The 27981-nt window shown below is 32.7% G+C and overlaps 1 protein-coding gene across 2 annotated transcripts in view; it reads right to left on the reverse strand.

Moving 5' to 3' along the window:
- Positions 1 to 526: 526 nt before the first annotated feature.
- The window catches only part of LOC118183475 (potassium channel subfamily K member 13-like), a 345230-nt gene continuing 317775 nt past the window's right edge, over positions 527 to 27981 (reverse strand). For both annotated transcript variants that reach the window (XM_085819155.1, XM_085819154.1), the window contains exons 2-3: positions 16542 to 16830; positions 527 to 2325 (exon numbers count right to left, since the gene is read on the reverse strand). In XM_085819155.1, the coding sequence (XP_085675281.1) occupies positions 1908 to 2325; positions 16542 to 16753 (630 nt within the window). In that variant the 5' untranslated portion in view covers positions 16754 to 16830 and the 3' untranslated portion in view covers positions 527 to 1907. The remainder of the gene's footprint in view (positions 2326 to 16541; positions 16831 to 27981) is intronic.

Here is a 27981-nt window from a genome sequence, read left to right on the forward strand (position 1 = left end):
CATATATTTTTCTAGAGAATATTCTTTGGCGCGTATTGTTCTATAAGGTTGATATTCGCTGTTAATATATGTACTCGAGTATTTGTTTATTCGTTCAAACTGCTTGCCTTAATTACCGAAAAACGAAATCGCGAAATTATTCGCCACTAGAAAAATTTTCAACACAATACTTGATGACTTTCCTAGATCTTCAACGAATGTCAGATTAATCAAGTGGAAGACCCATCTTATATGAAAGTCCCTCAGCTTATGATAAAGATGTGATTAAAGTTTGATAGCAAATCAATAGTTTTGAAGTTCCTGGAGCATGAGGTTTCCTTGTCGTCGTAACTTACCTGGCTCTATAAATTCTCTTTTGTTTGCAATTGATTTTTTCTGAAGAAAGCAAATGCAATTGAATGCAAGTGCATTTCCCGACTTACGTGAATGTTTTAACTTACAGCTTCCACCAAAAACATGAGTAGGAAAATATATATCTGTGTTATCCTGTTGCGCTAATTTTTAAAAATTAAAACACAAGCGCAGGTTTATCGAACGTAGAACTTTATTTCATCAATTTATTTAGCTACATTCAATACAGCAGCAAAACCCCTGATTCAGATACACAGATACCGGGACATATGCGCCTTCTGTAACATTTTGGAATGTGCTTCAGACACCACATAAGCATTCCGTAACCTGAAGTGATTTTTTCATTTGAGTTGACTTTTACGTCTGTGAGGTTTTGCTGGGGTCACATCCTTATTTGATTTAACAATACAACAATATTAAATTTTTGGCCAGTCGTAAAAACAGTACACTTAACTAAGAGTGGGGACTTTCCATTAAAGATAACAAAAGTTCTCTTTCCATATATAGCAACATTTAAAAATTAAGTGAACATGATAAATTGTTCTTCCCACAAGGGATGAAAACCATACACTTCACTGATATGAAGATTCATAAAATAGATAGTGTATTATTTATAATATTCTGTAGGGTTTACACAGATAAATTAAGAAAATTTAACATTATGTTTTTTTTAACCTTCCTTGTGATTAAAAGCATGGTTTTCTTCAAATTATGCGAAACTTTGTGATGGCTTTCTACTAAACCGTTGCCCCAGTTTGTTAAAATTCAGATCTCACATGTATGTCTTTAACCATATCTGAACTCTGATACACATTTGCGTCGTCGAGATGCTGTTCATAACTGATTGCTAAGTGTAAGTGTCATTGGCTCTCCTTATAATGCCTTTCATCCTTGGTATATAGGGCACGAATTATTCTAAGTGATGATCTTGAATACAAAGATGTAAGCTGATGAACAACTCGTGAATGGGTAACCACAATTCGATGAAACTCAGAAGTTATAATTCATTCACCTTATTACAATCTAAGATTAATATAAAATGTTACGATATTTATTCTTATTTAAATGCTTTCAAACTTATATTCAAAGTTAACAAGATATTTACATCGTCTTGACACTACGTGTTTGGCAGATTCCTCATAGAGATCCAGACTTGGAATCCTGGATACGTTCGAGAGAAAGATATTTTTCTCAGCATGCGTGCGTTGACCACTGTACAGAAGCACCAAAAGAGTTTGGCTTATTGTTCTTGAAAGTTATATTTGAAATATAATATTTTCATTTAAGTATCCAAGAATTAGGAGAAGTATTTCATCATCATTTAGGGTAAAATTTTTAAGTCCACATGAGCATCCATTGGGAAACCACACAGAATATAAGCGTACATTATTATCGACGCTGTTACTTTCACGAAATGGAAAAGAAAACATAATACATCGTAAATCAAGTAGTGCGAATGATTTTTAATGAATAATTTACGGTCCAAGTGAAGGTGGCAAGGAATTTCACTACACATATGCGATTCCGTCGATTCAAGTAGCTATCCATAAGGCACTTCAATCATCGGAATCATTGTGGTCGCTCAATAAACCTAAGCTCCTGCCAATTCTTCGAAGTTTGAATACAACTTCCTCTTGAACTAAGTTAAAGCACATTGCGATCAATGCCATGCCAGCTAGAAGATACAGAGAACAAATTACGAGTTTTTCTTGCGTGCCATCATCAGATACAACAGAATCTCCTGGAACAAGGTCTCCGAACCCAATGGTGCTGAGAGTAACGAAACAGAAATAGGATCCATCTAAGTAATCCCAGCCTTCCCAAACCGAAAAAATAGCAGCTCCACCGCATATGTAGCCAGCAATGATTGCTAAACATAAAGTAATTGGCACTGTTACCCGAGGTTTGGTAGAATAGTTGTTGGAAGCTTCATCATCAAGGTCATCTTTGGGAAGATCTGAATTCAGTTTGTTCCTGCAAACAAACAAAGGAAAATCATTAATTGAAAGTTAAGATATCATACTCTAATATATAATATTTAAAAATCTAGCTCTTTTTATATCTAAATATTATATTACAAGTGAAGGTAATAATGTTGAAAATATGCTATAATTTTGCTCGGCATATTTCTTCATTTCCTTTGATATAAATATCCACTGTGAAAATGGGCAGTGCATTAACTGCGAACTAAAAGGTGACCACAGCTTTATGTAAACCAGGATTCCATTAAACTGTGAATAAGTCGATTGATAAAGAAAATGGGTTTCTAACTTAAAAGGCAAATTTGAAACAAGTCCATACCGCAAATGACTCTACGATTTAGTATAATTAATCTTTACGGAATCAGTACATTAGACAGTTTTCTGCAACTTCAAGTATACTTGAACAAAAAGTAAAGAAAGTACTGGTAGCTATTTCAAATTGTTTACGAAATCCCTTTGAGAAGCATCAGAAAATTGCAAAGATAGCTATTGCTCTTATTCCGCAGAGTTCTGGATTCATTCATTATCGTTCGGATTTCATTTTTAAAAATTAAGAAGCTGTTTTAAATGAACATGTCGAAACGTTTCATCAAGATATTAAAAAAATGGTTAAAATGATATCTATGTGCAAATCTGAATTTGTAATTACATTTGAAATTTCATATTCGCAAACGAAAAAATATACATGATACTTGGATCGACAATGATGAGTTTATAAAAAATAACATTCAAAACATTTATTGGAAAAAATTTATATTTATAAACTTGTTTTTAATTAGATGATAATGTATTCGATTTCATGATAGCATGGGACTAAAGCAAAGCCCTAAGAATTTATAGAAATCTAATAACATTAAAAGATTAAGAAAAATATTAAATTACAGGAAAATACTGTACTATATATTGCAAATTTGCAACAGCGATATTTTCCATACCTCTTTTGTAAATATCTAAAGTCAATTTTTTCCCCTCAATTGATGGACTATTATCACTATTCACCAGTTGCTATAGCATTAGGTTATGCGGTTCTTCTGCCTCTGCTGTTTACCGGATGAAAATGTAATTTCAAATGATACCGTGCAAACTTCACTTCACGCAAAGAAGAAAACATCACTTCTAGAATAAGAGACCCGGGACCTCCAGCATCCTTGAAAAACTCAGTTTGGTGGTCAGCGTATTCAGCTGTAATCAGATATAATGTTGGATTGATTACTTGATTATATTTCAATACCCTGAGCCCCACAAATTAATGCCGCCACATACGCAGCCTTTATACAATCAAATGGAAAAGAATAAATTTTCAAATGTGATAAATTGTTCTTCCGACAAGGGATAAAAACCATACATTTCACTGATATGAAGATTCATAAAATAGATAGTGTTATATTTATAATATTCTGTAGGGTTTACAGAGGTAAATTAAAAAAAATAGCATTATGTTTTTTTACTTTCCTTGGGAACATGAACATGAACATGGTTTTCTTCAACTTATGCGAAACTTTGTGATAGATTTCTATTACACCGTTGCCCCAATTTGTTAGAATTCAGATCTCACATGTATGTCTTTAACCATATCTGAACTCTGATTACATGTTTGAATCCTCGAGATGTTGTTCATAACTGATTGTTAAGTGTAAATGTCACTGGCGCTCCTTATAATGCCTTTCAGACTTAGTATATAGGGCACGAATTATTCTAAGTGATGATCTTGAATACAAAGATGTAAGCTGATGAACACCTTGTGAACAGGTAAGCACAATTTGATGAAACTCAGAAGTTAACTATTTAAGACAGTTACGTTCGTTCCAATTAATTCAAATTGAGGGCAAAACATAAAATGATTATGTGTGCCAAAACCGCCCAGATATGAAAAAAGACATCTACTTTCAAATGTGAAAACGAATGAGAATTTATAAAAGAAACCTACAATTTCATTGATTTGCCTTAGTAGAGGAATACGCAAAAGATAAGGTCGTTACCTGCTTATAGTAATCAGTTTTTTAACCAGTTTTAATTTGCTTGAATATATATAGACCACGCAAAATAAGATATTTTGAAAATGTCATCCACCAACTTGGAATCTTTTGGATGTTGAAAATCACTGACTGAAAGAGAGAATTTTTTTCTCATTATCAGAAATAATTTGATAATCGTTAGCTAATTTGATAAGCGCAGATTTATAATGCATTCACAAATGTTGTAATGCATGCAGAACAGGTCAACGTGAAGTACATTGAAATTGTTTTACCATCATTGCTGTATGGCATCAAGGAGCTATTTTTATTTTAATTTTTCTCCAAAATTATAGCTGATACTACGCTTTTCGTCGAGAAGCATTATTTGATTAAGCTTCAAGTTTGAGCTATTCCTGTTGCAGTTCTACGAGCAAACCTAAATTTCCATTATTGTTAAGTTCTGAGTACATGCAGAATTATCAGACTAAAGTGACTAGCTTCCTTAAATACTTCCTAAAATACTGTTATCTTTCAGATCATTAAAATTTGTCTTAAGTGCCAAATAAGCGACATATTAATATTATATAGAACATTCTTTAATTTATTTTGAAATATAAAGGAACTTTTTTGTAATTAATAACAATTGGAAAATGTAGACTCATTTCAAAAGAGTCGTCGAAAAATTCTCAAATAAGGTAATAAAATCAAACATCTGTTAGTTTTTGAAACTACATGCTATGTCATTCTATCAATAAGACACAACTCTTGACATCCTCATAAGAAAATTTTATGAAACTTCTTCCATGTAGATTATATGATTATTAATGTAACTTATTCCATATGTTTGATCTTTCTTAAAACAGCTTTGTCATTTCTAATGCAAAGCTAAATACAGAGATAATATACTGTATTCTGAAAGGAGAGTAAATTCGTGATAATCGTTTGCGATATAATATTCGTGACAATCTATTATCAGTCAAAATAATTCATATAATCTATAAAATATTTCCTTCGAAAGCTAAAAGAAAGGAATCAGGGGCGTACATACAACCAAGTCGTGTGTTTTGGAAAGATTCGAGAACAAATGCGTACGGTCACGTGCCATGGGAAAGGAAGATAATCGTGCAGAAATATCGACAAAAATTGCTTAGCAAGATGAACACGAGATATCCTTCACTTCTTTGCTTAAAGACTGGCTAAGCTGGTATTAAGAAACAAATGTTTGTTTCTTGATGCCAACATATGTCTATCTTTAAAGATTCCGACTGCATTCTAATCGTCAATTCTAATGAAATTATTAAAATATAAATAATTACTTTATTTTAAAGCTTATATTTTTAGCTTCCCAAAAGTACTTTTTTCCTATCTATCAAGTGATTAGCAGCAGAGTTATGGCTGTTCTTGCTCTATGTCGTGAACCGGAAGTTGCTGTTTAAAAGGTGACGTTTACAGAGACATATAATAATATAATACATATAATATATAATAATATATTTAAGCTGAGTATTTTTCATCTGAACGCTTTTTGTGATGTTCAAAAGATGATTTTGAAACTGTCTATTAATTATTAACTCCCCGAGAACATGATAAGTTCCGCAGTTTATATTTCATATTTGGCAGCATTTTCCTTTTATTCCATTTGTGTTTAAATTCTGAATCTTTAGCGTACTTGCTATTATTCACTGCTTTTACTTCCTTTCTGCTTTTTTAAAATTTTGATCAAAAATATTTTCGCTTAAAAATATGCAATTTGCCACTATATCAGAATGTTTTCACTATTGTTCTTTGAAAATGTTCTCAATGCAGGGACAATGTCAGAAGGGTGTTGCAAATTTAAAAAATGTGTTGTTTTGGGAACAAATTATCAAGATTAGTTTTATCTTGATTAGCAAAAGATGTTATAAATAACAAAAAAAAAAAAAAAAAACTGTGTACATGGATCTTTGTGATGTAGAACTGTTTGAAATTGTGTTAGCATGGAAATATTCAAAACTGCAATGAGCAATAATAATATATTACAGAATAAATATGAAAGCATGTGTCTGTTGAACTAACAACCTTGCTTCTTGGCTCCTATGTAAGAGTAATGCAATTTTACGGGCGGATTTAAGGGTATGAATTAAATATTAGAAAAACTTAATAAATATGAACTCTCGACGGCATACTGTACTAATGAAACGCGAATTCTCGACTCAAAATGACATATTTTCCTTCTACAACAGAACTAAAATAAAGTGTAACTTATAAAACAAGGCAGTTTTAAAAATTCAGTACATCAGCTTCTAATATATTTTCTAAAAATAAAACTTTAAACCTATTCTTGGGAAAAATTTATTTTTTCAACTTTTCTGTTGGGAAAAAATCCGCAAAATATTATTACAGTAATTTTGGGAACTTTCCACAGCTATTCTATGCAATATTGTGAATTAAATATAAAATGTTAGGCTTATGTGCATATTTAAAATTTTTGGAGACAACTCTATAAAAATAGAAAGACAGAAATTTCTCGAAAAATAACTAGTTTGTGTACACAAACATTAAAAGGTATATGTAATAGATATTCTAATTTATAATTTAGATTTGTGTCCATTTAATTTCTTAATAAATATAAGTGAAAAAAAACAAATAAAATTATTGGCAAATATATTTATGGAAACGTATCTAGTAATCCTGAAATGTAACACATTTTTAAACTAAAACTGAAAAAAACAATCAAAAATTATATTTTTATAATACCTTTATCACCTATTTCTAATATTTTAAGTAGCTAAATAATTCCAATATTTGATGTATTTATACTATTTTTCAAAATTTTGGTGTCGAGCGACACTTGAGTTCTGAATGTCGTAGACATGCACTTTATTATTTTCATACAATTAAGTGCCACTGAATTATGAATAGACATGACTATTGAAATTGTGTAGCGCTACGCCGCATTTATGATGACGTGAATGCTTTGTGGTAGCTGTTAATCGGTCGTTTCAAATGCCAGTGAGCAAGACTTCGGATTTAGACACTTTATATCGAGCATAGATTGTGGGCGCTTGACGCATGGGTCATTCAATTTCCGAAATTGTCAGAGGACTAGGATTTTCAAGGTTGACGGTTTTAAGAGTATACCAGGAATAGGCATATAGTGGTGGTGGTGGGGGGAAATCTTGCGGTCAGATGAATTGCAATGAATCAAATAAGCCTTGAACGGGGGTGGTGTGAGACGGCTCAACTGTGTTGTACACAGTCAGCGACGCTAAACATTAGCTGAATCAGAGCGCCAGACGTATGGACAGTAAACGGACCGTGCAACGCTCGCTTCACCATATCGACTTCGGGAGTCATAGATCCACGAGAGTACTCTTGTTCAATCATGCCATTGAGCTTCACGTTTTGTCTGTGCAAGAGAACACAGAAAATGGACTCTAGTGGACTGGAAACGAGTTGTATGAAGTGGTGGATTCCGAATATTAACATCGAAGGGAGTCTGAGAGTATGGCGTCAGGCTCATGAAGCCATGGATCCTGCGTGCCAGGTTGAAACTGTACAAGGCGGCTCATTCGTGACCTGGGGTGTTTTCTCTTGGCAGTGTTTGAGATCTTTGTGATTTGTAACCAACATCAATATTATTCGGTACGCAGAGTTGCTGGGCAATCATCTCCATTTATTTATTTGCCATTCACTCGGAAATGGAGTATTCCAGCAAGATAACTGCACCTCTTACTGATCCCGGTTGGCTGCTGCCAGGCTATACGGAAAATCCTCGGACTTCACTGTTATGAAATGGCTACCTAGAACCGCTGACTTAAAAATCGTACTGAGCCCCTTTGAAGTATTTGGAGAAAGGTGTGAAATCCCATCACACAACACTTCGAATCACACATCACACTGTAAAGATATTAGGTATATTTTTGGAAGCAAGCAAGATGAAAAATTAGCAACGGCCTTCGCCAGGAATCGAACCGCAGACCTCTGGAATACCGGCCACTACACCACGAATGCACGCTAGGAAGGTTGGAGAAGCACCTTATATACTCCGCCTTTTAAAGAGTGACTGGGGTTTTTAGGGGACCCAATCGCCAAATCCTGGGTGAGGAGAATATTCACCCAACACCCTTTTAGTTCGGGTGCCACTGTAGAGGTATCAGGTATATTTTTGGAAGCAAGAGAGATGAAAAATTAGCAACCGCCTTCGCCAGGAATCGAACCGCGAGCCTCTGGAATACCGAAGCAGTGTGCAGAACAATTACACCACGAAGGCACGCTAGGAAGGTGGAAGAAATATCTTATAACACAACAGCGACCCTTTCTGAATTATGGACTGGTCTCTTCGTTGTTTGGCTGCCATTCCCACATAATGCTTCCACAAACTTATTGAATCTAAGTATTATCGTGTGGTAGACATTATCAAGTCTACGGGAGGCCCAATTGTTATTGGCTCGTTATCCCTAATTCAGTGGCACTTCAATATATTAGCTCCGATACTATGATACAGAAGAATTAAAATTTTATGACAGCAACTACAACCTCTCATTTCTGGAACAATCATCAATTTATACCATACATAAAAATCAAACTATGCTTTCGATTAATCACGTTAAAGAAACTGGCAAATTAGCAATTTAGGGGCTACTGACATTATAAGATTATAAATTTTCTTTATATTCCGAATATAACATTTTATTGTCTAGAAGAAATTAAATAGTATGCACATTTCTAATGAAGTTACTTAGATTTAAATCACAGTTAAAGAAAACGTTTCTGAAAGTTCATATTAGATACCTTTGATATAGAAATGTTATGAATATTATGTTATGTGGATACGTTTCAATGGAAAGACGGTTTGTTAACATTTATAATATTAGTATATGTACATGTGCTATACTTATTTGCACATTTAATAGTAAGTTAATAATTGTAAGTAATCTGTAATAATTGTAATTCTATGAAATGAGAATATATCCAATAGTACTATTATTTAACCTTACTTTATGCTAAACTGAAATATACGTTGACCTCTTTTCAGTCACAGTCATCTAAAACTAATATTCGCGTTTATCATATATCATTCTATCAAAAGTTGCACATATAATGTGCTATACCTACCTTCACATTTAATTTTAAGTTTGTAATTGCAAGTAATCTGCGTTAAGAAATGAGAATATATACTGTACTGTTAGTTTAATTATTACTTTGTGCTAAACTGAAATGTATATTAGCATAGTTTCGGTCACATTCATCTAATGCTGATATTGGCGTCTTTCATACATCATTCTATCATTGATTGTATATATATATATGTGGGTTGGCATCGTTCATTTATAATCGGATGACGCGACAAGCTCTGAGAGGAAATCTTTCACTTTTTCGATGACGAAGGTAGAGGATTCCGCCATTAAGACGATGACGCGATTCAAAGATGTCTGCTTGGAAAATGCGATTCCTTCTTTTCGTTTGTAAATAATCTCATCTATTTCCTTCTATGTATGTAATTACTTTGTAGTTTGTAGCAACTATTCATGTTTAATTAAATATTCAAGTTATTTGTAAATTGGACTAGTTTATTAGCCCCTAGGCAGCCACATCGGAAGTAAGTTTACGAACATCATATTCCTAGACAGTAAGTACCGATTCTACAGATTTGGGCGCTCAGGCCGGTATGAGCCTAGGAAGAAGCATTATGAATATTACAAAATAAGTAAGTTTTGTTTCGATTATTTCCACATTGTTACTTCTAAGAATAGTGTTCTATGATACTGTGAATTAAGATGACTACCTTAAATTCTATTCCTAGAATTTCAAAATCTTTAAAGACTGGGCCTACTAAGTCAATTAAACTTTTACATCAAATTGTGTTTGGAACTTTGGGTGATCGGAAAAATAGAGCTAGATTGCGTAAATTTGTGGTTTTCCATCTGATTTTAATATTGAAGAAACAAAACAAAAATTACTTAAAACTTTTACTGCAAATGATTTTATTTCTGTGTGTAATTTGTTACATCTTAATTATGACTCAAATCCTGATAAAAACTGTGATTTAATATTGAATAGTCTTTGTGATTTTAAGCTTTTAAAATCCGAAAGTGATGACGATGAGGAGTTATCTGAAAACGAAAGTGTTTATGATTCTGATAGAAATGATGATATTAAGTCTGTTCTGTCAGAATCACCTCCCATAAATAACTCAGTGAATGAAAACATTATAATGCCTAGCAATATTTCCTTATATTTTCGTGATATTTTAGAAACTGTTTCTGAATTTAATGGCACTGATACATATCCAGTTGAATCCTTCATTGGTGATTTAGAAGAATCTTTTAAATTATTTAAGTTATCGGAATTACAGAAAATTGTGTTTGCTAAAAAATTGCTTACTGGTTCTGCTAAAGTATTTATTAGGTCTTTGAAAGGTATAATATCATGGAAAAAATTAAAAGAAAATCTTATATCTGAATTTGGTTCTAAAATAAACAGTGCACAACTTCATAATTTGTTACAGAAACGACACTTAAAACCTGGTGAATCACTTTCCGAATATTTAATTGCCATGCGTGAAATAGCCAGTCGCGGTTCTGTTGATGATTCATCAATACTTGATTATGTAATCAATGGGATACCAGATCAGAGTAGTAACAAAATTGTTTTGTACGGTTGTAAAACTATTTCTGAATTCAAAGAGAAATTAAAAATTTATGAGAAAATTCGCTTTCCAGATACGAAGAATAAGGGTTATTCAAGTACTAACACACAAAATAAAACACGCGCTGTACCTAGTAAGATTAAAGAGCCAAGGTGTTATAATTGGGGAAGTTTAGGTCATAAGTCTAATTTTTGTAACAATAAGAGTAAAGGATTTAAGTGTTTTAAAGGCTATTTGTTTGGACACAAGGCCATAGATTGTTCGAAAACATCATCTAAAAATATCCAAGATGCCAAAGCTGTTACTCCGATAACTCAGACTTGTCAGAAAAAAATGCATAAAATTGTTAATTTGGGTAATTTGCAAATTGATGCTTTAATAGATACTGGTAGTCAGGTAACGTTAATCCGAGAAGATATACATAAGAAGATAGGTTCTCCTGAACTTAAGTCGGCAGATCTACAGTTAACGGGGTATGGTAATGGGAAAATTAAGCCTATAGGAAGATTTGAAGGTGAATTCGAAATTGATGGTTCTTCATTTCGATCAAATATTTGTGTTATCGCAGAAAACGAAATGTTTTTACAAGCGATCATTGGTACTGATATTATAAGGCAAGGGGAATTAACTGTAAATAAAAAAGGAGTCGAAATTAGAAAATTGCAACCTGAAAAACTATTTGATGTGCATTCGTGATATTTATAATGACGAGGAAATTGATTTAAGCCATATCAAAGACGGAGTACATAGAAATGAAATACTACACTTAGTAAGGAATTATGAGCCGAATAAAATAAAAACATCTGGCCTGAAGATGCGAATAGTGCTGACAGATCAACTTCCAGTTTATTGCTCGCCGCGACGCTTTACCCCAGCTGAGCAGCGTGAAATTGATAAAGAGATTTCGGAGTGGTTGGAGAAACAAATCATTAAACAAAGCTGTTCTGATTACGCAAGTAATATCGTGCTAAGTAGAAAAAAATGTGGCTCATGGAGACTTTGCGTGGATTATCGGCGCCTGAATAAAAAAAATAATTCGTGATCGCTTTCCTCTGTCATTAATTGATGATGTTATTGATAAATTACAAGCAGCAATGGTATTTACAACACTAGATTTAAAGAACGGATTTTTTTCATGTTGAAGTGGACGAAGAAAATAGAAAATACACATCTTTCGTGACACAAAACAGACAGTATGAATTTCTGAGGGTCCCGTTCGGTCTTGCCAACAGCCCAAGTGTTTTCCAAAGATACATCTACGATATATTTCGTGATCTTTTAAGGGACAATATTGTTGTAATCTATATGGACGACATCATTATTCCTTCCGAAAATGAAGTTCAGGGAATTAAAAAATTGAAACGCGTATTACAGACTGCATCGGAATATGGACTAGAACTAAACATTAAGAAATGTCAATTTTTGAAGCGCGAAATCGAATTTTTAGGACACAAAATTAAAGATGGGAAATTATATCCTTCTTCTTCTAAAACGAAAGCAGTAATTAACTTTCCAGAACCTAGATTTGTAAAAGATGTTCAAAGTTATTTAGGTTTAACTGGTTACTTCAGAAAATTTATACCTAATTATTCATTAATTGCAAAACCGCTTAGTGATTTACTGAAGAAAGATTCTAAATTTAAATTCGAAACTAAAGAACTTTATGCTTTTAACGTATTGAAACGCATATTGACATCAGAACCTGTTTTGTGTATTTATAATCCGAAAGCAGAAACCGAAATACACACTGATGCTAGTGCTGACGGTTATGGCGCGGTTCTGTTACAGAAATCCTTAATTGATAATCAGATGCATCCGGTTTATTATATGAGTAGGAAAACGACAGACATTGAACGTAAATATTCGAGCTACGAATTGGAGGTTAAAGCAGTAGTAGAAGCTCTTAAAAAATTCAGGGTGTACGTATTAGGCATACCATTTAAAATCGTGACAGATTGTAATGCATTCAAACAAACTATGAGCAAGAAAGACATTTGTACTAAAATATCTAGATGGGCATTAATGTTACAAGATTATGATTACACAATCGAACACAGATCTGGCACCCGTATGGGACATGTGGATGCTCTTAGTCGAAATCCTGTATGTATGGTAATTCAAGATGGTATAACATTTAAAATAATTCAAGCTCAAGAAACTGATGAAAATATAAAAGTTATAAAAGAAGTTTTGAAGTCTAAGCCATATGAAGATTATTGTTTGCGGAATGACGTGCTTTACAAAATGGTGAATGGAATTGAAGCACTAGTAGTACCTGAGATTATGCAAATTGAAGTAATTAAAGACGCACATGAACGAGGTCATTTTGCTGCCAAACGTACTGAAGAACATGTGAGACAACATTTTTATATCCCTAAATTGAAAGAGAAAATTGAAAAATGTATCGCAAATTGTATTACCTGTATACTGGCCAACCGGAAATCTGGAAAGAAGGAAGGATTATTACATCCTTTACCTAAAGAAGATATTCCTCTAAACACTTACCACATAGACCATTTAGGACCTTTGGAGAGTTCTAACAAGAATTATAAATACATTTCGCGGTTATTGATTCGTTTACAAAATTTGTTTGGTTACATCCAACTAAAACCACCTCTAGTAAAGAAGTAATAGCTAAACTTGAAATTCAAAAATCATTATTTGGAAATCCCTGCGATATAGTAGCTGACAGAGGTACTGCATTTACTTCTCAAGAATTTGCTAATTATTGTACTAAGGAAAATATTCATCCATCCTTAATCACAACAGGATTACCAAGAGCCAATGGACAAGTAGAGCGGTTGAATTCCATTATCATATCAGTCATTTCTAAGTTGGCTATAGATGACCCTACGAAATGGTACAAACACGTAAATGATGTCCAGCAAATAATTAATTCGACTTTTCAGGGGAGTATCAATTCGACACCTTTCGAGCTTTTATTTGGTACGAAGATAAAGACGAATAAAGACAGGAAGATTAAAGAACTAATAGAAGCTGAAATTCAGAGGGACTTTATCGAGTCTAGAGAAAATCTACGTAAAGAGGCGAAAGAGCAGATTCGGAAGATCCAGGAAGAGAATCGAAAGACTTACAATCGAAGTCGAAAACTCCCTCGTAAATACAAGATCAATGATATGGTAGCTATTAAACGCACTCAACTAGGGCCAGGTATAAAGCTAAAATCCAAGTTTTTAGGTCCCTACAAAATCACCAATGTGAAACCTAATGACACATACGACGTGGAGAAGGCTGGTTTTACCGAAGGACCTTTCAAGACTAGTACCTGTGCTGAATACCTGAAACCATGGACAGACGATCTTTGATAATGAAATACCAATTTTGATGATTCCTGATTATAAACTTTTTCCCAGGTTGACAAATTTCTCCCGATTTGACTAATGGACTTGGACTATTATTTTAAAGACGTGAACTAATTTAAGAAGACTGAAGATGATGTCTAAGGATGAAATGTATGAAGAAATACGGCTTAAAGAAGATGATTTTGAGAAGACGCATTCGAATGACGGATCTTGAAGATATCTAAGACGCATTCGAATGACGGATCTTGAAGATATCTAAGACGCATTCGAATGACGGATCTTGATGATATCTAAGACGCATTCAGAAGACGTATCCAGACGGTATCTAAAAAGACGCATTCAGAAGACGTATCGCAGAAAACGAAAGATGATGTTTAATGATGTTTAAGAACAGATGATGTTTAAGAAGACGTAAATACGAAGATGAATTGTTCCAGACAACATCAAAGGAGGACGTGTTTGTAAAATACATGTAGTCAGATAGACTGTTAAAGATGAACGAACACTGAAAGAGCATTTAAGAAGAGCTAACGCCGTTATTTCTGAGGATGTTAAGATGATGAGAAAAGATAGCTGAAATAAACCATTTAAGACGACTTTTCCATCAATAGTAACTAAAAATCTCTTTTTTTGTTTTTTTTAAATTTTATTTTTCAGATCCCTAGATGTAGACAGTGGTGCTGCGAGAATGCGAGGCCGCATTCCATCAGGATGGACGAGCAGTTGTGGTTTGGCATCGTTCATTTGTAATCGGATGACGCGACAAGCTGTGAGAGGAAATCTTTCACTTTTTCGATGACGAAGGCAGAGGATTCCGCCATTAAGACGATGACGCGATTCAAAGATGTTTGCTTGGAAAATGCGATTCCTTCTTTTCGTTTGTAAATAATCCCATCTATTTCCTTCTATGTATGTAATTACTTTGTAGTTTGTAGCAACTATTCATGTTTCATTAAATATTTAAGTTATTTGTAAATTGGACTAGTTTATTAGCCCCTAGACAGCCACATCGGAAGTAAGTTTACGAACATTATATTCCTAGACAGTAAGTACCGATTCTACATATATTATGTTATTATATCATATGACTGATATGATTGGTTTACTTTTTTGGCAAATGTTTTGTCAAAAACATACCCAAAACAAATGCTGATGTTATGCTTTAAAGCTACTACAAAACTACATTTTTCATAAAATTAAAAAAATTAAAGTGTTTATTATCCATAAATGCATGTAAAGAATATTGCATTTTCTTAGCCCATAAATCTTTAATTAATATTTCAAATTACAAAAGTAATTAAATTTAACGCAATCATTTCAGCGATTTAGAAAAAAGTGCAGCCCTAAATTAATGATTTTGATATGTTTTAACCACATAAGTCAAATTCAAGTCTTACAAAATCACCATGTAGTTTTATTGTAAATATTCCTTTTTAAAATATGTAAATCTATGCAATTCAATACAATTTCGATTCTAAAATTTTTAATACATGATTATCTAGCTCATTTAGAAGAAGATTTTAACAACAGTGTTAAATTATTAACTGCAGAATTTTAGATAAATGTAGTGTATACTAATTTAGCTAATCCACTGATACTGTTGACGTGTCTGTAATGATCTGATAACTCAAAGAAATTCCGCACACATTAGTTTTGCGCAAACAGAAAAAAAAATGCAGTGTTTTATTTTTTATAGATTATTTAGAACTACATATTATGACTATGTTTACGTGATTTTGAATAATGTGTCGCATAATGTCAGTACTGCAGCCAAGCTGCATCATTTTGTAGCATTATTCTCCCATTTCTTATATTAATATATTACAACTTTTAAATTACAAAATTATGAATACCCTTCTTTATTGCTTCTTAAGGATTCCTGTAATTTACTCCCTAACTGATCTTTAACACAAGAGTTCGCTAGTGGTTTTCTCTAGCATGAAGATCATCACTTTCACACGTCTCAAGAAAGAAGGAACTGCGATACACCGGTTTGCCTTGTGAGCACGCCAGACACGGGATACTACCATGTGCTATGTAAGATACATTAGAAAGCGTTCATTCAGTACATGCGCAATGATAGAACTAATATCCTGCAATGTTACGTGACAAAGACAGACTCTCTCTCGAGATTGCAACCTTTTAACAAAAAAAGTTAATATTTTATCCCTAAATTCTTTAATTCAGCTTCATACTAAGAGACTTATCTTGGTGGGCATTGTATTACAAAGATAAATTTAATATCTTTGCGATAAAGTCGCATCAATTGCTAGCTTTAAATTGAGAAAAAAAGTTATACCTGATTAGAGTGGAAGAATCCACAATTGAATTGGTTCCAGTGTTTGGCGAGGTCGCATCTTGCAGCATTATGTGATGAATCTGGTACTGTTCCAATTGCTGTTGCCGACGACGGCGTTGATCTCCAAGTCTTCGTCTGTAGCATATGCGACCATAAACATATTTGAAGCTCTTAGCGAGAATGTTGCCAATATTCGTCAAGTAGAGGAACATAAGGGGTATACCGAAAATGGCGTAGAGGATGGTAACCAGTTTTCCCCAATTCGTCTTTGGCGCAATGTTGCCATACCCTGTAATAATACGAGAAATGATCGTGTTACATTGAAACAAATTTCATATTGTAATATTCATATAATATTGTGCAATATTGAAACAAGAAATTTGTTATCGTAAAGAATCGTAATATTGTTTGAAATAAAGTAATAAATAATCCATCAATGAGTAATAAAATATATTAATGAGTAAGTAAATATATTTAATAAATACTATCTTAAAATTTTTTGCGCTGTTCTTGAGTTAACAATTTAATGTTCTTACACAGAATTCATTATACATACATACACACATATAGTATATAGTTCCAAAAAAGTAAGTAATAATTTTAGTTTCATATGACTCGATATAATTAACTTACAGAGAAAACGTTAAGTTTGTTTGATGCATAAAATCATTTTTTAATATGTCAGGTAATGAATGAATGTTTTGCCTGTCCAGGCGACAAGCGCATCATAACTGAAAAAGCTTTTTCTTTGCAGGAACTCCTTGGAAACACAGAGTGTGGATTTGAAGCACCATGTAGGTAGCTCAAGGAGAAGCCGCGAAGATACAGAAATAATTCTAGAGCTACTGCTGCTGTTCCCACAGAAGTCAATTTTAACGCTTAAGGACTACAAATCCCTCGTACGACAGTACACATCAAGCCACATGACAAGGTAAAACGGGCTGCATTTACTCAGGACAATATTGCAAATGAAGAGAGATATGAACAATTTTTACAATTACAATCTTGCAACAACAAACGAAAAACTTTTTTTTAAGCAATGTTGCTTTTGCCACCTGGAATTTGTTTTCAATTTGTTTCTTAATTACCAACTTATGAAAAAGGTTTAGAACGATCTCTAATGGACAGTTGGGTTTCGTGGCATCAAGGTAGAAATTAAGTAGCTGAAGATATTTATCAGCATTTCTTCAAAATGTGTTTCACTACAATTCTTAATTAACTAGGTATACAAATCTCACTAAGAGTAACATAATGGCCGCTGTGAATATATACAGATAAACTCAAATGAAATAGAAAAATAAATCTAGAAGACATGCAGCAAGATTATTTATTCTTCTAGTAGAATTCCAGTGTCACGCAGATGATTTTCCGTTAAACTTAATCATAAGCAACCCCCTAATCCTTTGTCTCGAAAAGCATCAACCAGTAAAAGCTTTCTCCCAAACATCCTTCAATCACCAGACATCATTTTAGTGCTCATGGGCTTATATCAGCTTAACTCTAATGAAGAGAGCGGTTCGTAGAAACCATAAATTAAAATGACTCAAAAATTTTCCAATCATCAATCCTGCCAGAATGCGGCGATCATTAATCTATATAGGTTGGACAGGAGCAGCAGGATATGATGAATTTCAAGCGCTGCAGGGTTTCGAAAATCAGCTTAGTGGAACTATTTATTTGGCAGCATGGCAATGCTTTTAAATGAATGAATGATTGAGCAGCATCCGTCGCACTCCCAGAGCTCGAACATGTCCTAATTCTCATGCCTGCTGTGCATGTTGTTTGCAAAATGTTATGAATCAAAATTCCTCTTTTAATGCTACACTTTCACCTAAGTTTTACTCACTGATCATGTCAGCATAATAGTATAGAAAAAGACTATGTTATTGGCCACATGCCAAAACATCCAATCTGCATTTTGTTATGGTGTTCATTTATATGCATTTTTAAATCAGTTTCAATCTTTTAACCCCCTTCAAACACCAAAATAAGTTAGGGTTAAGGTTTTTGAAGTGTCTATGATAGAACTTTTATTCGCAAGTCATAAAATTATTATTGTGATTGAGGTGTGATTTAAAAAAAATATCTTTTTCAATCAACAATCTTGCAAATTCGTAATTTCGCCGTGCTGAAAATAATATTATTCGCTCATCTAAATAAAGATATTTCTTTATTTTACAAAGAAAATATTAGTAACATGTCTTTTTACGTAACAAATCAAAACTTATACCTAAGCCTGTTTTAGTTGTGAATCAATGGCCCACCAGCGGCCGAGCGGTAAAGTCGCTGAACACTGGTAGTTCGGTCCGAGGTTCGAATCCCGCGAACGGGCTGGCTGCATGGGTGTTTTCGTGGTTTTCCCCATGTGTAACGTGTATACGAGCCAGTTTCCCTTAGAAAGTCCTCCACGAAAGGCATCCCTCCCCTTAGGCAGATAGCCCTAGTGTGCTTTGCCATAATTAAATACACCACCACAGTTGTGAATCAATGTCAAATTACCCTACCAACGATCTTATGATTAAGACCGTTGAATACTAGTATTTCGAACAGAGTCTGGTTTGGTTTATTTGATTGAGGCAAAGCATAAATTGGCTAAGAGGGCGAATGCCTTCTTGGAGGACTTTCTATGGCAAGCTAGCTCGTAACTACGTTATTCAGAGGAAAAACTATGAAACACCCATGCAGTCAACTCGTTTGACTGTTTTTGAACTCACAATGAACTGACGGTGTTTAGGGACTTTACCACTCGCCCGATGGTGGGCTCGAACTGGTTCTGAACGAATGGATTGGCTGTATGGGTATTTTCATCATTTCCTCTTGAATAACAACGTATTAAAAAAATTCAAATAAATAATTTTTACTTTCAACAGAGGGGGTCAGCAGAAGGCTAATACAATTTATTATTATTATACAGACTTTTTAACGCTTGCGCAATTTATACTTTTTTAATTAATCATTTTTGCGTATTTCATAGCTTTTGACTTTTTATGTTACTAATCAAAGTCATTTGCAAACAAGTTTCACATTGCAAGCATGCGAAATTTTTAATTTTTATTAGTATTTTAATTAATTATTTTGTTCTTTATTTTTCGTGTAAATGCAGTTAAATGGCCTGTAGTTTTTAAAAAAGTAAAAATTACACTTGAGCTAATAAAAGAATTTTGTTTAATCAACTTTGAAACCTAATGAAAATAATATCAATTTAGGGCACTTCGCACTCCATTTTAGAAGCAACCCGCTTAATAAATCACTTTCCAGTTATTCCCAAGAATGGGTTTTATATTTTATAGTGTCATGATAATACAGTTTAGATAAAAGTCAAAACAAATTTCGTATCTGTTTGCATAAATACATCCTTAACCTTCTGTATCTACCAAGCAGTCTTCGGTACATTACAGAAAAGCTGGTGACAAGAGGAGAGTTATCCATTCTAAGCGAATGTCGTCATAAGCAATACCCGTGAATGAACATTCATATTTATCTTCTAAGATTAATAGCTATAACACTCTTGTCAAAGGCATTCAAGACAGTCGTTCTTTAATCTGTCAGATAATATTTTAAGGAAATATATTACCAAACTCTTGATACTTAAAGTGAGATTTTATTTTCTAATGAGCCTGTCGTAACCTTTCAAGTGGCAATTGCCAATGTTACCAAACTCATAAATAAAGCACTCATTTATAAAACTGAAATCGAGCGAAACGGACACCCACACATTCTTATGGATCATATTAAGTTAAGCATTGTATTTTAGTTAAAAGTTTAAACTGAAAACTGCGTTTGAATTCGCTAGAAAAAATTTTAAAAATTTCTGTCAAATTATCTGTCACATTCAGAAATGGACGGAAACAGATTTTTGGTAATTTATTGCAAACTGTAGCATAAAATACTAAAAGTCTGAACAATAGGAATGCTGTAAAATGCACTATTTGCTTTAAAATGTTTTTATTACGCAAAAGAGCTATTAGTCTGGAAATGGGATTTTACCTTGATTCATTATAAACGGCGTATCACCTTTCAAATTGTTGCCACCAAATATTATCGTTCTGTATTATTTTTAAAGAAATTAAATACTGACGAATCTGCATGTATGTATATACGCATATTCCTCGACGGTACCCAGAGCCACTAAAGTTTGAATAACGTAGTTCTCTGAACAAGCATGTGTACCTGAAAGATCGAATTTTAAATTTTAAATTAATTTTATTATTTCTTATTTCGTATTTTGTAAAACGTTCATGAATTTTTTATTAATAAACTCAGCGAGAGAGCAGCGGCAATACCGTTCGAAAGAATTATTGTTATTTTTATGTCCAACCGCGAGACTATAGCCGTCCGGAAAAATGTAAGATATTTATCTTTAAATATGTGGGCTATATATCTTTAACACACACGGCTATGTGAAAGCAATATTTTGCTGCACCCGGAAATAAACTAATTTTATTTTCCACGCGCCAGCATACTGCAATTCAGTCTACGATACTTTCAAATTTAAAATGAAAAGTTAGTGAGTAATAAACTAGGAGATTTAAAAGTAATGAACACAGTCCTTAAGAATATTTTTTCTTTCTTTAAATACATTGGGTTAAAATAAACAAGCATAAAAACATGAGATGTCTCATTAGAAATGGTCACTATTTTTAAGAAATTAAGCTAGCTGGACTCATTAAAATCATTATAATCTTCTTCTATATGATAACACTTGTAGGCGGCTATCCGGGCGAGCGGCTAATTCTTAAAGAAATAATATAACAAATATAAAAATATATATGGCAGCTTGGAACACTCTATCGGGAATTCTAAAGATATAATATTTTTAAATATTTTGTAATTTTGCATTTGAATGAAATTTTGTGTGGTGCAAGATAAAACAACGCAATATTTAATAACGCTTAAAAATTTAGTAACAAAATGGAAAAAAAAAAAAAAAAACTTGTTAGCTATCCTACTAAGAAAATTGGGTACTTTTCCGTTCCCCCGGGCGCAAATTTCGCCATGCAGATGTTATTAGCGACAACATACAGTATACACATAACAAATGTTAACAAATGTTAGTTCTAAGAATTTTTTATTTTGAAGGTATAAACATTTTAATATCGTTTAAAATTTTGTAAAAAACCAATAAATAAAGAAAATGAATTTGTAAAAGACATTACTTTAAGAATTTACTACGCGTTCATGGTTCAACATCCTGATTCGCCAGTTCGTATCATATGACCCCCAAGTGACCTCATCTCACGTAAACTGTTTTACAAAAGTCTAATTCTCTTCGTAATTACCTACATTAATTTCAAGTTAAATCTTAATTTGGAATACAAGTTTAAATGTAAGAATTATTTCAATTCGTACAATTAGCTTACTCAGAAATTATGTAAAACCGCAGTGCTTTACTTCGTTAGTGCATTCTCATTAGAATGGATGAATTGAATATTTTATATATTTTTGATAAACTCATGTTATCATACCAAAATTTATACTAATTTTGAGTAGTCAGCAATTTTTATTATGAAGTGTAGAATCCTGCGAAAAGCATAGTGAGACTGACCAGCTTCCGCTATCTTGCCGATAGAAGAAAAAACTCTTTTCGCTGGGAATACTGACTGAGGTTAGCTTCTGATTGGTAAGTGCGTGTTCGAAATTCTGTCATAGTCAACGAAATCTTATAGTCTCTGCCTAGGTTAGATTTAAGTTATTAAATTTATGTCCATTCCCCGATAGGAAGTTTTGTGTGAAAAGCAGGTATAGGTTAGCTGGTATTATTTTCTTCGTACATTTTAATTTAAACACTCACAAGTGCTGAGGTAAAATAAACTTTAAGTGTTAAACTCTATGCTTGTTTTCTTATGGTTAAACTATTTTGGTGGTTATAACTCACCTCCCAGAACAAAGGTGACACCTTAGTTATATGGCAATTGTTATCGCTAAGTTAGTTAGAACGAACCCACAGGAGATGTTACATATGTAATAAATTTGATTTTTCGAAGGCAAAAATTTTAAAAACATTTTTTTTTTATTTCCACTGACCTCTTTTATACATTATTTGATGGCTTTAAAACACATATTCTTTAATATAGCTTGTGTATATCTGAATGGATGTAAGATGTTAGCATTCGTAAATTAAGTTTTTGAGCTTTCACATGTTCATAATTGCAGATTAACATTTAATTAATTGATTATGGAATAAACGTCAGAATTATATTTAGGTTGCTCTTAGAAAACTGTTAAATAAATATCATTTGAAATTGGGAAATATCATTCTGAATAATCATGTATTTTGATTTCTGGTAAATGCCATACTGAACGTGTATATATATATCCATACAGATATATTTTCATAAATTTTATGAACAATTCTAACCTATTTCATTGCTTTACTGAAATTCAGAGTTCAAATAACTATTAGCGATTCTGTGTAGCACTGACTAGCAAATCTTAAATAAAGTTTGGTTTCGTTTATTTCGTTATGGGAAAGCACTCGAGGAATATACCTTCTTGGAGGACATTTTAAGGGAAACTGGCTCATATATACGCATTTCTTACAAGTCTAAAGAACGTATCAACCACGGAAGCTCTTTCAAAAAGACCACTTCTCAAAAACATTAGCCAAATTCTGATTGGATTCTTAAGCATTAAGCGACACTGTCTTAAGTGCCGTACGATAGCTTTTAAAAGCTGCAATATAATCAAACATTATATTGAAAAAAATGTTCTGCAGAAAATATTTGGAAAATGAGTTAAATAAAAGGCTAGAGGGGAAAACGGCACTGTTTATAATAAATGCTTTAACATACTGATCTTTGACAAAATAAATGAGTATTTAGATTGCAATCCATGGTGTTGGTTTTAATCTCAAAATTATTAGATTTTCGTGGTACACTTTATACAAGACGTTCGCATTCAATGTATGCTAATGTAAGTCTTTTAAGACTAGAGCATGTACTACAAAGTATAATAGGCTACACTAAGTTGTTAGGTATTCCTATTCTCTCTTTAATTATTTTAAATTTAAAATGAGTATATTAGTGAGTAAGTCTCGGAGACTCTATACTTGTCTGCTGCAGGATAAATTCAATATTTATAGCATTTAGAGAACAAAACAAAATAAACACATTAAATTCAGAAATTATAATTAAACACTTATTTTATTTGACTGCTTGTTAATCATAATCTTTAATTTTATTTAAATTACTTTTAATGCAGATATAAATTTCAAATGAAAATTGCCACCGTATTTCTCTAGTTCATTTTAATAATAGAAATAAATTTCTGAAAACAGTGCAGGACAAAAGCGATCCACGGTTTTACTATACCGAGGTTTTAAAATACATGGAGAAGAGTTACTGCTAGAAGCAAGTTAACAAATAGTACGTACAGTTCAAATGAAAAATTATTGAAATAACATATCGGAAAACAATACTTTTGCAAAAATTGAAATAGATTTAACGATAGGAATGAAATAATTTTCTGTTTTCTGTCACGACAACTGCAATGACAACCTGCCTCGGCAAGAATTCAGCCACAGTTGAGGAAAACAGACGACTGATAAAATTATTTATCTTTATTTTCGCGCAACCAATAATTTACTCTTATCTCTTTCAGCAAAATATTCTAATCGACAGATTTAGTAAATTTTTATTTAAAATTCACTCAACCTCTACATTAGTTCACTAGTAACTCCTCATACATACATTTTCATAAGTTTTTTTTTCTAAAATATTAGCCATAGAAACAAAAAAAATTCATAATTAAATAATTAAATAACGTTCATTTATATTCACTACAATGGAGTGCCGTAAATTTCCCACACTCTTAACTCCAGTATCCAACTCTCTTGATGCCCATACTAAAACAAATTAAACTAAGCTTTTTATTTATTTATGCATGTTCAGCTGTTTTCTTTCATTAAAATAGTAAAATATTTAATGGTAATAAATAATACAAAAATGTAATGAAGAATATATTTTAAGAAGCTATTAAATTAATTATTGATGAATGTATTTGTAATAGCCCGTAAAGGACATCCACACCATATTTAGACGTTCGGCTAATATTTGTTATTTACTCAGTTATTCATTCCTTAACCCCAATGAGTTACTTTCATTCAACACTCTGTTACAAGTTACATGTTAACACATTTTCTGCGTTATTATTTAATTCTTTAATAATAAACTTTCATGGCAACAACGACACAAGTAAAATGTTTTAGAATTTAATCTAATTTGTAAATTAACAGAAATATATAACATAAATTAACAAAAAATACATATTATGTTGTTAATTTTATTAGTTTACATCCATAAAAAATAAGTAAATAGTTCAATGTTAATTTAATTGATTGGGAAGAATTTCCGCGTTACGTTTAAATAGAAAATAGTTTCAGTGTTCAGTATCAGCATAGTATAAATAAAATGAAATTACATGTTTACTTTTAAAGTCAACACGCATAATCATTTACTGATTGATAGAGAAATGGGCTTGGTTCCCGTAAACAAAATGGGAAAAAAAAGTATTACAGAAATTTGCTACTTGTTATTTGCTTAGAAACAAAGAAAAATGGGTCAACTTGTATAAGCTTATTTCCAACAGAAAATAAACAAACAAAAAATAAAATCTGAAAGCTTTCATATTTTACATTACGCTCAAAGGGTCGTCTTTTTAACTTTTGTGTATTACTTTTATTTATTAAATATCATGTTCTTCGCACTTAAAACATAAAATACAATTCAACAGCAATATCGCAAAATAATTTTAAAATGAGCATATCTTTAGAATTTCGGATACACAGTCTCTGGAGATAAAATTTTTTTTTTCCCCCGTACAGTGTTGCCATTGTTCTTTTTTAAAATCGTTGAGTTTGTTAATCAAAAATTTGTTAAAGTCTTACAAAATAGGAAATCGATAATAAAAGAAATTCCAAATCCTAAATTAAGGCTTCCAGATGCCCATATTTGGGTGGAGGATTGCGTTATTCAAAATTTGATATCTCTAGGTACCGTTGTTTTTTCACAATGCGAGAAACTTACATTCATTTATGCATATTATTCATTATTTAATTTCTTTAAATATCAAGGCGCTAATATTTGGCGGCGACAATTTAAAAGTGAAACGGACATTTAAACTAGCCAAATGCCAAGACGAAATTAATAGCCCTTCTGGGCTAACGTCCTTTTGACTAAAAAGATTACTTTCGTTACAGTAAATATGTGACAGAACACTAAATTATTTGGCTATTTCAAATATCCAAACAGTTTGTGCAGTTAGTTAATTCGGATATTTAGAGCCTTACTGCATACTTCTTAATTAAATTAATGATTTTTCTCTGATCAATAAATTAACTGAAAAATTAGAATTTTCTTAAAAATTAAAAATTGCTCATATCTAACTTTTATTCTTTTTACCAAATAATCTCATCATACTGTGCAGAAATGTGAATAAATTTCTTTTTAATAGGCGATTCATAATTGCAATTTCCTCTACGTGCACTACTGTCATTCAACTGGAAGTTTCTTCAATTATTAAATCCACATTCGGGAGAGCTAAAAGAAAAGTATCTTTGAAGGACATATCAGTAAAAGCACTTACACATGTATCTTACTAAATTCAAACTATTCCTATAACTTTTTTTCATTTAAGAGTTCGATATGAAACATACAAAAAAAATCATTTAAAGGCTCTTGTGATATAGTTCTGTAAAATGTAAAAATCTAATTAAAAAAAGTAGTTCATTTTACAGCTGAATCCCTTCGGTTAAATTGAAACTCGGAAAGGCGACTTTTTATTTTTCCCTCTCCGATCAAAGGAAGATATAAATTTTGATTGAGGGAATAACAACATGATTCTAAAAAGCAGCTTCTGAGTAGTTTTAATAATTTCAAAGTTTTGTTGAATGAAAATGTATTAAAAATTCCTCTTCCCAATCAATTTTTTTTGGGTTAACGTCTCAATTCTTTTCAATTCGTTTTTTATGCAATGTGTTCTTTTCTCCACTTACCGTGTCTTTTTAATCAGAGCCTTTTTCGACAGGATGATCTTCTTGTTTTATACCTGAAGTAATTTGGAAGAATTAAATAGTTTCATTCTTCAGTGAAATGCCAAAAATGTTGAGAAATTTAAATTATAATTCTGAACATTTAAACTATTATTAATGCATTTACTGATACAAAAAATATCTTGCCGTATTTTACTGTATTTACACTTATTTTACTGTACTTTGATTTTCACTGGTTAAGAGTCATATTTTAAATTACTGCTAAAGAAATTAGTAATAGAAATTAAATTTAAATATTTAATAACTAATTATATAAAAGTTCCCACATCTATTGCATTGAATTATCTTTCATTAATTTGTACTAACACGTAAACATGTTGTGTTGTATTGTTGTTCTGATTTATCTCACTTGTCTGACAGCAACATCAGAACAAGCCCATAAAATTCATCGTGGCAAAGAGTACTGCGCCTCTCGTTGGCAAGAGCAATGAGCACCAAACAAGTAACAAACGAATTTGCTCAGTTCCGCCCCCAATTTTGTTGGTGAGCACCCCGGGGGGGAACAGGCCCGAGGGCTTCTCACCCCTCTTCCTCTATCGTGAACTATTCCAGAGGACATTCGGCTCGCCGCATATTTAGAGTTCCCCCATGCCGCACAGACACCATACATTTACAAACATCTATGCCTTCCCCGCGATTCGTCCCTTCAGTACGGCAGTCAGAGTCACTAACCACTATACTGGTTGGGCGAGAGACAAAAACATTAATAAGGCAATTAATACAGCTACATTTTTAAAAATTCTTTTGTTCTATGTTAACAAAAGGTACGGTTATAATTTGAAAGATAAATTAAGAAGTCCTTTTAAAATTCTTTGGTTATGTTAAAGTATTGATATTCCTGCAGCCGAAGCACAGCTAAAGATATTAAAATAACAGATAGACAAATCTTTTCCCATAAGCCTGGATTAGAATCGTTAAGAACTTGTTAAATCAAGATAATGAAACCGAAGTCTTCCGAGTACCTTATCAGTTATTAGGAACTTGAGGAATAAAATCAACGCCCTAACTTCGACCAATCATCTTCAAGAATCCTGTCACCGCAACCAGCCTTTTAACTGGAACTGGCAAATGGGGTAGATGTGTATGGTTCCTTATTAACAAGGGTGTCGTTATATTGCTATTTGAAGGCAGTTATGTCGCACCCACAGGGCAGATAAGGAGCCCTCAAAAGTGCCATAACACGGTACACGAGCGGACTTGTAATTTCTGCAGCGATCGAGAAATTCGGTTTGTTAGCGGAGGGAATTAGATTTCGGATAATGCGAGCCATTTTAAAGGTGTAATTACCGCGGCCGTGGCAAGCTAGATGCAATGGGTATAATTTGCTGTTAGCTATTAACTTACATCCGAGAGAAGATTGCTGAAGTAAATAATCAAATACGAGAGAAGCTG

The sequence above is a fragment of the Stegodyphus dumicola genome, chromosome 6 (genome assembly GCF_044657685.1).
Source record: "Stegodyphus dumicola isolate Sdum_Otavi_A_Nest chromosome 6, ASM4465768v1".
Taxonomy (NCBI): Eukaryota; Metazoa; Arthropoda; class Arachnida; order Araneae; family Eresidae; genus Stegodyphus; species Stegodyphus dumicola.